Raw genomic sequence first — 12,355 nt, forward strand, 5'->3', positions numbered from 1 at the left:
TATTTCCAATTCAGAATCTGACATTAATCTGCACAACGATTTAAATTGAATTACACCATGAAGGGTTTCTCTCTCCTTCTAGTCCTTTTTCCCAGCTAGTAACCTTTAGAAGTAGTGCACTGCTCATGTAAAATTCAAACGGCATTGCAGCCAGCAGCGTGGCCTGTCGGAGCCTGTTTGTATCCATTTTGCCATGCGTTCCTACCTGGGAGACAGGAGCCGTGGACATCTTGACACGTTGTTGAAACAGAACACTCAGTATGCGGTTTTGCTGCTCCAAGTCAAACACACGGGTCCGCAGCTTCACACACTCTTCTTTCAAGTCCTAGAGGAGGACAAGAATGGACTGATAACTGTGACTGATGGGGTATTACAGAGACCTATGTGTAACTGATGCTAATGTAAGAGTAACAGGACACAATGCTGTGTTCGTAGTGACAGTTCTCTACAAGCTGGTCTACAGCATTACATTTAGCTGACGCTTTTATCCAAAGCGACTTACAATAAGTGCGTTCGACCAACAAGATACAACCTTGAAGAAAACAGAATCATATAAGTACATCAGGTTTCATAGTGCTAAAACATTTCAAGTGCTACTCAACTGGCTATAGATAAACCAGTCCTTTATTAGTATATAAGTGCTTTGTTAGTAATTATATTGCTCGAAGTGGAGTCGAAAGAGATGAGTTTTCAGTCTGCGCCGGAAGATGTGTAAGCTTTCTGCTGTCCTGATGTCAATGGGGAGCTCATTCCACCATCTTGGAGCCAGGATAGCAAACCCACGTGTTTTTGCTGATGGGAACTTGGGTCCCCCTCGCAGTGCGGGGTGTACAGGTTAACCATGTCCTGGATTTAGGAAGGGCCAGATCCATTCGCAGCATGGTACGCAAGTACCATTGTCTTGAAGTGGATTCTAGCAGTTACCGGAAGCCAGTGAAGGGAGCGGAGGAGCGGCATGGTGTGGGAACATTTAGGAAGGTTGAAGACCAGACGAGCCGCTGCATTCTGGATGAGCTGCAGAGGTCGGATGGCACATGCAGGTAGACCAGCCAGGAGGGAGTTGCAGTAGTCTAGGCGTGAGATGACGAGAGCCTGGACCAAAAGCTGCGTCGCTTTCTGGGTCAGGGGTGGACGTATCCTCCTGATGTTGTAAAGTGTGTATCTGCAGCAGCAGGTTGTAGCAGCGAAGTTTGCAGTGAAGGACAGTTTGTTATCTAGGGTCACACCCAGATTCCTTGCAGTCTGAGTCGGGGAAACAACAGAGGTGCCGATGTTGATTGTCAGGTCAAGAGTGGGACAATCTTTTCCCGGAAGAAAAGCAGTTCAGTCTTGTCAAGGTTGAGCTTGAGGTGGTGAGCAGACATCCACTGAGAGATGTCAGCTAGACAAGCAGAGATGCGTGCGACGACCTTGGTCTCTGAGCGGGGAAAGGACAGAATTAATTGGGTGTCGTCAGCGTAGCAGTGGTATGAAAAACCATGCGGGCTAATGACAGATCCGAGTGAGTTTGTGTACAGAGAGAAGAGGAGGGGACCAAGGACAGAGCCCTGAGGGACCCCTGTAGTTAATTGACAAGGGTCGGACTCTGACCCTCTCCAAGTTACCCTGTAGGTGCGGTCTTCGAGGTATGAGGTGAGGAGGGAAAGTGCAGAGCCTGAAACTCCAAGTTCTTGGAGAGTGCGAAGGAGGATCTGATGGTTCACCGTGTTGAATGCAGCAGACAGGTCCAAAAGGATGATGACAGAGGAGAGGGAGGCTGCTTTAGCAGTGTGCAGTTCCTCAGAGACAGCAAGGAGGGCAGTTTCTGTTGAGTGACCTGCCTTGAAACCAGACTGGTGCGGATCCAGAAGGTTGTTCTGATGGAGATAACAGGAGAGTTGTTTAAAGACAGCGCGTTCAAGTGTTTTAGACAGGAACGGGAGGAGAGAGACAGGCCTGTAGTTTATAACATCAGACGGGTTGAGAGTGGGTTTCTTTAGGAGAGGGTTTACTCTCTCCTCCTTGAGACTGTTTGGAAAGTGACCAGAAGTTAGAGAAGTGTTGATGAAATGGGAGAGAAACGGTAGAATATCAGGAGCGATAGTCTGAAGGAGGTTTGAGGGGCTAGGGTCAAGAGGACAGGTGGTAGGACGGGCAGAGATAATGAGGGTAAGAACCTCACTTGGAGAGAGAGGAGAGAAGGAGGTTAGTGTGTGGGTGAAGGGGGGGTCTGGTGACCCAGTGGTGAGTAAAGGTGAGTCAGAAAAAGAAGAGCGAATATCATCAACCTTTTTTTCAATGTAGTTAACAAAGTCGCTTGACAGAAGGAAGAAGAACCAGCACCTTACCGTGGTAGAGAGGTTTGTGTGCCCTGATGAACCTGGGGGCTGTGTTGTCTGGAACCTTGTGATCCTGGTAGGGTCTCCCATGGCAAATTGGTCTCAGGCAAGGGGCCAGACTTAGATTGGTTCAAAAGACCTCATGAAAGAAAAACCAGGAAGTGAGGATACCCGGCCCGGAGGAAGCCCGGGGTCCCCTTCTGGAGCCAGGCCCATAAGGAGGACTCGTCGGCGAGCGTCTGATGGTCGGGCTTGCCACGGAGCCCGGCCGGGCACAGCCCGAAAAGGCAACGTGGGCAACACCTCCGCTTCTCCGTCCCGCGGGCCCACCACCTACGGGAAACAGCGATGGGGTCGGGTGCGCTGCCAGAAGGTTCTCGACCAACCTGATCTCACCAGAATGCGTGACTCCACCACGCAACCTTAACACCGCATTGCGTGGTGGAGTCACGCATTCTGCTACATTTACGTGTCGGCACCACGCAAAAAACCCCAATGTAAAGTGAATGAGGCTCTTTTGTTGTGGTGCACACACGCATTTCTACAACGTCCCGCAGTGAGCTTTTATTCTATAAAAATTTAAATCTACTTTATAGCTTGTAGTAACTCACAGGAGGCTTCTTTTATTTTATTTGTATTCATAATAATTTTTATTTGTCGTCAGAATGTATTATGGTGCATTAGTCACACATTTTTGTTCTCAAAAAACAGTGCATTGTGTGTAATACAACTGTGATTTTTATTAAATTAGTTAGTTTTTAAGGAAGGCCAGAGCTTCAGCTGTGTCAATAGATTGTTCCCTTTAGTTAACGTTATTTAAAAGATAATGATCATGTCCCCTTTATTGTATTACGAGCATCCATTCCCATTGGATAACGGAGGATTTTACACCCGGAAGTAAGTATTCTCCTTACTGTCGATTGATTTTACAGTGATATCTGAACTACTCATCAACTCAAAAACACCAGATTATCCTTGTTAATTACACAACATTGATTGGTTTAAATTGTGTGCAATGCTTTTGTATTTTCCCCTTCGATTCGGAGAAACGAATATTTGTTCGGAGTTTTTGGATGGCAGAAGACACTACACTACCCAGAATCCTCAGCTATCGTTTGGGACTACACCATGTGCTCTGTTTGACAAACCCCGTGATCAGTCCTCAAGCTCTGTGATTGGTTGACCTCCAACTGCATTCCATATGAAAAAAAAAACGTTTCGTAAAAGATAAAATCATACTTTATTCAGCAGTGCTTGCTTTATTCTTTGAAAGTCATCACATTAATGCATTGTAATAAATGGTTTGGCTGCATTAAATATTACACATCTATCGTAGTTCTTTATTTATCTACAGAGATCGGGCATCAGAATAGACCGGAAACTATTCTTTTACCGTTCTGTTTTAATTTCACAATAAAGTTAGTAGTAATAATCTGTTTTGATATTATTGTTTTTTATTAACTACTAGACCACTGGGTCATGTTAAGACCATATTTTCTGTGTTACTATGGGTTTTTTCCATCGCTTTTGTTACAAATATCAAAACAATAACAAAATATATCCGTCGTAAACTAAACCAGAAACAGCAATATATTTTATTTTGTTAACACTTTAAACTTGACAGTTTTTTAACCCGCACCTCCTACTGGTTAAAGCACGTTATTACACGTTTGGAGTAATTGCAATGCAGGAAGATTATGTTGCTTTTTAATGACTGTTTAAAATGCATTTTTCTTAATGTCTTTCATTTTTGTAAAGCACTTTTGAATGTGTTATATTTGATGAAAACATTTAAATATTAAGAGTACATACAAAATAGTGGGAAAGTAGAAGGTCAATGATATAAATATAGAATAGAAAATATCAAGAAGATACTGTAAATAATATCTATAATAAAACAGTTTAGTGCCTGATAGGAGGATGTGCAAAACAGACAAACTAATAAGGCTTTATTTAAACATTAAAGAATACTTTAGGCTAAGGTCTTCTTTTAAATAAGAAAAAAGCTTTGGGGGTATCTATCTACAGATACATATTAAGCCTGACAAAGTGCTTAACGTCTAATATATTGCATGGTTTGTTTTGGAACTTGACAATCAACTTTCCTGCAATGTTAACTATGTTGAAGCATTTATTTTAACTGATATTATACACATTAATTATACTCTTATGTAGATAGTATAAGAAATGTGCAGAATATGACAGTTTAATGGTGGAGGTACACACATATTGATAGATGTCTTGTAATGCACTGTTGAGGAACCTGTGACCCAAGTTTTTCATTCATTGCATAACTACACCGTAGTTGTGTATATGATATGTCAATAAACCTTTGAAAATCTTGAAATCTTGAAAGGGATGTGCAAATATCAATTATATGCAGTCTTTAATGAACGATTAGAGAATAACGAGTAATGAATATGCTTTATACGGATCTGCAGATAAATGTTTAGTCTTCTCGAGCACCAACTATCAACTATCTCTCCTGATTGTTGGCACTTGACAATCACCTTCACTGAATTTTACTCAGGTGTAACTAAAGTCTGATTTAAGGGTTGTTTATATTTCACATCATTAATCCAAATCTGTAAAGTAACTAAAATAAATGTAGTGGAGTAAAAATACCAGGTTAACCTTAAAGAAAGCCCTCAGGATTATAAAAGACCCCCATCACCCCAGCCACAAACTGTTCTGTCTGCTGCCGTCTGGCAGGCGGTACCGCAGCATCCGGACTAAAACCACCAGACTCAGGGACAGCTTCATCCCACAGGCTATAAGATTATTAAACACCTGAACTTAGAAACAACATCCATAACATTCATCTGGCTGCTACTTAGAAATTATTTATCTAATATATCATATTCACAATGTAGTGACTGCTTTTTTGTCTTTTGTTTTCTTAGTTATGTTCTCTTTTATATGTGTGTGTTATGTGTTATGTGTAACGTTGCTAACTTCTTGGCCAGGTCAGCATTGAAAATGAGATTGTATCTCAATGCTTTTATCTGGTTAAATAAAGGTTAAATAAAAATTAAAAAAGATTCCAATCAATCTTGTATATAGACTCTTATTGCACTATTTCACTATTTTTTCTGTGTATCTGTTTTATTGTGTTGCACTGTTGGAGGAGCCTGCAACCTAAGGGGGGGGTGGGGGGATAGGACACGTTCGATTCCTGTTTTGAATAGTGTGCCGTCGATGGGTTTCATTCCATTTCAAGGTGCTTTTTGACGCTCCGTGTAAACTTCGCGCACTGCCACTCCAACATCCAATCACAGAGCTTGAGGACTGATCACGGGGTTTGTCAAGCTAAGCACATGGTGTAGTCCCAAACGATAGCTGAGGATTCTGGGTAGTGTAGTGTCTTCTGCCATCCAAAAACTCCGAACAAATATTCGTTTCTCCGAATCGAAGGGGAAAAATACAAAAGCATTGTACACAATTTAAACCAATCAATGTTGTGTAATTAACAAGGATAATCTGGTGTTTTTGAGTTGATGAGTAGTTCAGATATTACTGTAAAATCAATCGACAGTAAAGAGAATACTCACTTCCGGGTGTAAAATTCTCCGTTATCCAATGGGAATGGACGCTCATAATACAATAAAGGGGACATGATCATTATCTTTTAAATAACGTTAACTAAAGGTAACAATCTATTGACACAGCTGAAGCTCTGGCCTTCCTTAAAAACTAACTAATTTAATCAAAATCACAGTTGTATTACACACAATGCACTGTTTTTTGAGAACAAAAATTCGTAACTAATGCACCATAATACATTCTGACGACAAATACAAATTATTATGAATACAAATAAAATAAAAGAAGCCTCCCGTGAGGATACTTGTAGGATACTACAAGCTATAAAGTAGATTTTAAAAACATTTTATAGAATAAAAGCTCACTGCGGGACGTTGTAGAAATGCGTGTGTGCACCACGACAAAAGAGCCTCATTCACTTTACATTGGGGTTTTTTGCGTGGTGCCGACACGCAAATGTAGCAGAATGCGTGACTCCACCACGCAATGTGGTGTTAAGGTTGCGTGGTGGAGTCACGCATTCTGATGAGATCAGGTTGTTCTCGACGGACCAGACCCGGGCGACAGAAGCTGGCTTTGGGGACGTGGAACGTCACCTCTCTGGGGGGGAAGGAGCCGGAGCTTGTGCGGGAGGTGGAGCGTTACCAGTTGGATCTGGTTGGGCTCGCCTCTACGCACAGCGTCGGCTCTGGAACCTTACTTCTGGATAGGGGTTGGACTCTATTCTTCTCCGGAGTTGCTCAAGGTGTGAGGCGCCGGGCGGGTGTGGGGATACTCACAAGTCCCCGGTTGGGTGCTTCGTTGTTGGAGTTTACCCCAGCGGACGAAAGGGTCGCCTCCCTACGCCTGCGGGTTATGGGTGGGAAAACTCTGACTGTTGTGTGTGCTTATGCACCAAACAGCAGTTCGGAGTATACGGCCTTCTTGGAGACCCTAGAAAGAGTCCTGTATGGGGCTCCTGAAGGGGACTCTTTAATCTTGCTGGGAGACTTCAACGCACATGTGGGCAATTATGGAGACACTTGGAGGGGCGTGATTGGGAGGAACGGCCCCCCTGATCTGAACCGGAGTGGTGGCTTGTTACTGGACTTCTGTGCTAGTCATGTATTGGCCATAACAATCACCATGTTCGAACATAAGGATGCTCATAAGTGTACGTGGTACCAGAGCACCCTAGGTAGAAGGTCCATGATCGATTTCGTTATCATATCATCGGACCTGAGGCCGTATGTTTTGGACACTCGGGTAAAGAGAGGGGCGGAGTTGTCAACTGATCACCATCTGGTGGTGAGTAGGGTCGAGTGGCCCGGGAAGCCTCTGGATAGACCTGGTAAGCCCAAACGTGTAGTTCGGGTGAACTGGGAACGTCTGGAGGAGGCCCAAGTTCAGGAGGCCTTCAACTCACACCTCCGGCAGAGCTTTTCTGGCATTCCTGTGGAGGTTGGGTACATTGAACCAGAGTGGTCGGTGTTCAAAGCCTCTATTGCCGAAGCCGCGGCGGGGAGCTGTGGTCTCAAAGTCTTAGGTGCCTCAAGGGGCGGTAACCCTTGAACCTCCTGGTGGACACCGGTGGCCAGGGAAGCCGTTCGACTGAAGAAGGAGGCCTTCAGGGATTTGTTATGCCCTCTATGTTAGAGGCAGAGCTGGAGTATGACGGGGGATCAACACCAATCTCCCGGGGGGAGGTCACTGTGGCAAAGCCCCGGGGGTGGATGAGATCTGCCCAGAAATGCTGAAGGCTCTGGGTGTTGAGGGACTGTCATGGTTGACACGTCTCATCAACGTTGCGTGGAAGTCGGAAACAGTACCGAAGGAGTGGCAGACCGGGGTGGTAGTTCCCCTTTTCAAAAAGGGGGATCAGAGGGTGTGTGCCATTTACAGAGGCATCACACTACTCAGCCTCCCCGGGAAAGTTTACTCTAAGGTACTAGAAAGGAGGGTCAGGCCGATTGTCGAACCTCAGATTGAGGAGGAAAAATGCGGATTCCGTCCTGGTCGTGGAACGACGGATCAGCTTTTTACTCTCGCAAGGATCCTGGAGGGGGCCTGGGAGTACGCTTATCCGGTCTACATGTGTTTTGTAGACTTGGAGAAGGCGTATGACCGAGTTCCCAGGGAGTTACTGTGGGAGGTGCTGCGGGAGTATGGGGTGAGGGGGTCTCTACTCAGGGCCATCCAATCTCTGTACTCCCAAAGCGAGAGCTGTGTCCGGGTCCTCGGCAGTAAGTCGGACCCATTTCCGGTGAGGGTTGGCCTCGCCAGGGCTGCGCTTTGTCACCAATCCTGTTTGTATTATACATGGATCGGATTTCGAGGCGTAGTCATGGGGGAGGGGGTCTTCAGTTCGGTGGACTAAGGATTGCACCACTGCTTTTTGCAGATGATGTAGTTCTGATGGCTTCACCTTCAGCACTCACTGGATCGGTTCGCAACCGAGTGTGAAGCGGCTGGGATGAGGATCAGCACCTCCAAATCTGAGGCCATGGTTCTCAGCAGGAAACCGATGGACTGTCCACTCCAAGTAGGGAATGAGTCCTTACCCCAAGTGAAGGAGTTCAAGTATCTCGGGGTCTTGTTCTCGAGTGAGGGAACAATGGAGCGTGAGATGGGCCGGAGAATCGGAGCAGCGGGAGCGGTACTGCAGTCACTTTACCGCACCGTTGTGACGATAAGGGAGCTGAGCCAGAAGGCAAAGCTCTCTGTCTTCGGGGCCATTTTCGTTCCTACCCTCACCTATGGTCATGAAGGATGGGTCATGACCGAAAGAACGAGATCGCGGATACAAGCGGCCAAGATGGGTTTTCTCCGCAGGGTGGCTGGTGTCTCCCTTAGGGATAAGGTGAGAAGTTCGGTCATCCTGGAGGGACTCAGAGTTGAACCGCTCCTCCTTCGCGTCGAAAGGAGCCAGTTGAGGTGGTTCGGGCACCTAGTTAGGATGCCACCTGGGCGCCTCCCTAGGGAGGTGTTCCAGGCACGTCCAGCTGGGAAGAGACCAAGGGGTAGACCTAGGACCTGGCCTGGGAGCGCCTTGGGATCCCCCAGTCAGAGCTGGTTGATGTGGCCAGGGAAAAGAAAGTTTGGGGCTCTCTGCTGGAACTGCTACATCCGCGACCCGACCACGGATAAGCGGGAGAAGATGGATGGATGGCTTGACAGAAGGGAGGAGGGGGAAGGGGCTCTGGGGGGGTCCAGGAGGGTGGAGAAGATGGAAAATAGTTTTTTGGGATTGGAACAAGAAGATTGGATCTTATCTTGAAAGAAAGTGCTTTTTGCCTGAGAGATCGAAGCAGAGAAAGAGGAGAGGAGAGCTTGATAGGTTAGGAGGTCGTCATGGTGTTTGGATTTCCACCGTTTCCGCTCTGCTGCCCGAAGGATGGTTCTATTAGCACGCAGTGCGTCATTTAGCCAGGGAGCAGGAGGGGACTGACGAGCCTGCCGAGATGTGAGAGGACAGAGAGCGTCTAGAGAGGATGAGAGAGTAGAAAGGAGAGTTTCTGCAGCAGAGTTTGGAGGCAGGAGTTGGAACGAGTCAGAGGAAGGGAGGGCTGAGAGCATCGATGAGGCAAAGGTAGAGGGGGAGAGGGAACGAAGGTTGCGGCGGACAAGTGCAGGATGAGAAGAGATTAGTTCGTTATGTTTGGAAAGGGGTAGAGAGAATGAAATGAAGAAGTGATCCGAGGTGTGGAGCGGGTTTACAGAGAGGTTAGAAGTAGAGCAGTTCCTTGAGAATATGAGATCAAGGACACTGCCAGCTTTATGAGTTGGTGGGGATGGAGACAGTGAGAAAGCAAAGGCGGTTAAAAGAGATGTTAGTTCAGATGTCTTCCCTGTCTGGAGGTTGAAGTCTCAGAGAAGTACAGCAGGAGGGCCAGTTTCAGGGATGTGTGAGAGGAGATTATCTAATTCCTCCAAGAAGACCCCCAATGTTATGCACACCACCACAAGTGTGGATTACAAGTGTGGCTTATTATTGGAATGTTTCTTCATCATTGTTTAGCAATCAGAAGCAAGACTATTAACATTCAAGTCCAAAACATTTTGGTCCATCAAAAGTATTGCCACTTTGGAATTTAACAGATACAAGTGGTATGATACGTTTACAGAAATAGTACATATTGTGTGTTTCTTAACTTGTCCAGCAAACTGGTTGGATGTGCCTCACACAGTTCAGATTCTCAGTATGCTTTGCTGTCAGTGTTAAGTTTAAAGCTCAGAGATATTTTCTATTTTGTCCGTCTGCTGGTTTGCAATGACAAACATAGCTTCTTGTGAGAAAATAAAGAGATGTATTACACATGTAATCATACATGACATGCATTATAATGAGAATATAAGATTTTATTTTATTGTCATAGAACATGAGATGAGAAATAAAGTGCTGCTAATCATTGTTATTGTTATTGACATTCAGTATAGTCACTAGTTGTGAAGGTCACCCTTTCTCTGACTGACTATAATGGCTGACTGGATGCAGGATGTAGAGACAGACTCACCTTCTGTGTGAGCAGTGCCTGGACCACCTGGTTGGCCACCTTGAAGAGACATGAAAACAAATATCTTAACATGCATCATGAGTCTGGTCATTAGAGTGGATTTCAGAGGAACTGTGAGAGGCAGAGCGATTGTAAAACAAAGTGACCCTCTACAAACACCATCTGAGAGAATGAGAGGCATGTAAGGTTCTGTGAGGACACACTGACAGCGGGTTGCATCACAAAATCAGATTTAGTAAATTCACACAGCGGCTGCCTGCAATAAGTACATCTAACTTCTCAGCACATAAATAAACCAAAATATAGTCATAAAAAACATTTTCTCAAAGTTTGACCTGATCAATTGCTAATATTTAGAAGGGTTTAATCGCAATAAAAACATTTTTTTTTAAAAATCATTATGACATCCATATGTTGTGTGAACGTTTTGTTTTTCTTCAGCAAGTAACTGTGTTATAAGCAGGATAATTTTTTTGTTGGTGATGAAAAGTGTGAGTTAATAATAACTACAAGTGTGTGTCGATTGCCCTCCTGAAACACTAATAAACACTGATCATGCATTTAACTGGCTGATCTCAGACCGTGTGATATAACTAAGATAATTAGAATGATCAAATGTTTATATTCTTAATCTGAAATGCCTTTTCCCTGTTTCTTATATTTCTGAAGCACCTGCATCTTCACAGAAGAACAGATTACCTTGTCTCGCCGGAAGTAAAACATTCAAGTTTTTAGAGTTTTATTTTGTATTTATTATTTATTTAAGTATTGCCAGTTCTACACAACCCTCAGAATATTTTTGCACATTTTGTACACAAGCTACCTCCCCACTATCTGCACATCTTTCCACAGTGCTGCACATATTTTGTTATAATTTGCAATAATATATTTTATGTAGATTTTTGGTACATCCAGATTTGATGTAAATAACTTTCTATATCTTAATGTATGATACATTTTTGTTGTTTTTCTTACTTGTTATCTTCTTTGACTGTCTTTATGTATGCAACATATACACAAGCAAATTCCTTGTACGTGTAAACTTATTTGGCATTAAACCTGTTTCTGATTCTGATTTCTATTTCCTTTTTCCTTCAATACCACTCTCTAATCATGTAAGAAAGGAGCCATTCACACACTTTATCTTGATTTTTTAAGGTGTACAAAAAGATAGATGTGAATACTGATGTTTAATCACAGTCCATCCTGGTTACATATATGTGTGTAGAGTGACAATGCTTCCTGCTGCAAATCAGTTCTGACCTAGACTGTATCGTTCTGACAGCAGATACAGCCAGTAGGGATATGGGACATTTCCATTAAGATATAAATATAGAATACTATGGTTTACATGACAGAATTAGTTTGTGCTGTGAGATCAGGAACACTCACCTCATCGAGACAGCGTTCATACTGCTTCCTCTGAGTGTCGTTCTCCATGGACAGAGCAGAGTTTTCAGCCTGTACACAAAGCACAGACATGATTACAGTCATTTCCATTTCTGTTAAAAAGTTTTAGAGGTATGGTTTCACATCTCTTCTGAGAGTCTAATAAACACGATACATAATATGGTCATACCTTCACAAAATAAATGTGTTATAATACAGATGAGCTTTGATGATAATATCTCCTCTTACTCAGGCAGAGCAGCAGACAGAGAGATAGATCAAGAGTGTCTCTCCCGGTGGCGCTCACGCTTTTCAGGTTCACTGGAGGAAGATGGTTCTAAATGAATGGTGCTTTTAATTTCAGGCATCCCAGCTCCATCCCGCAGACCTTCACTGTGTCTGTTCGGCTCACTGCAGGCCCCCCAGGTATAACTCAATTACTGCCAGAGGTTTTGCACCACGGGAAACAAAAACCATTCTGGGAACTCAGGAGGTGACTTTCCACTGAAATGATTAATCCAGTAAATCTTAAAGGCTAGGCCACCTCAGATAGCTCGTGTACACTGAAGTGCTGAGGGCAGCTCCTCTGAACAACAGGTTCTCAGACACAAC

At 44.2% G+C, this 12,355-nt stretch overlaps 1 protein-coding gene across 7 annotated transcripts in view; it reads right to left on the reverse strand.

Annotated features, from left to right (window-relative positions):
• Nucleotides 1-12,355, reverse strand: part of LOC117536941 (nck-associated protein 5-like) — a 184,621-nt gene that overhangs the window by 59,953 nt on the left and 112,313 nt on the right. For all 7 annotated transcript variants that reach the window (XM_034202042.1, XM_034202039.1, XM_034202041.1 and 4 more), the window contains 3 exons: nucleotides 11,747-11,815; nucleotides 10,355-10,393; nucleotides 206-325 (listed from right to left, as the gene is read on the reverse strand). In XM_034202042.1, the coding sequence (XP_034057933.1) occupies nucleotides 206-325; nucleotides 10,355-10,393; nucleotides 11,747-11,815 (228 nt within the window). The remainder of the gene's footprint in view (nucleotides 1-205; nucleotides 326-10,354; nucleotides 10,394-11,746; nucleotides 11,816-12,355) is intronic.

The sequence above is a fragment of the Gymnodraco acuticeps genome, unplaced genomic scaffold (genome assembly GCF_902827175.1).
Source record: "Gymnodraco acuticeps unplaced genomic scaffold, fGymAcu1.1, whole genome shotgun sequence".
Classification (NCBI taxonomy): Eukaryota; Metazoa; Chordata; class Actinopteri; order Perciformes; family Bathydraconidae; genus Gymnodraco; species Gymnodraco acuticeps.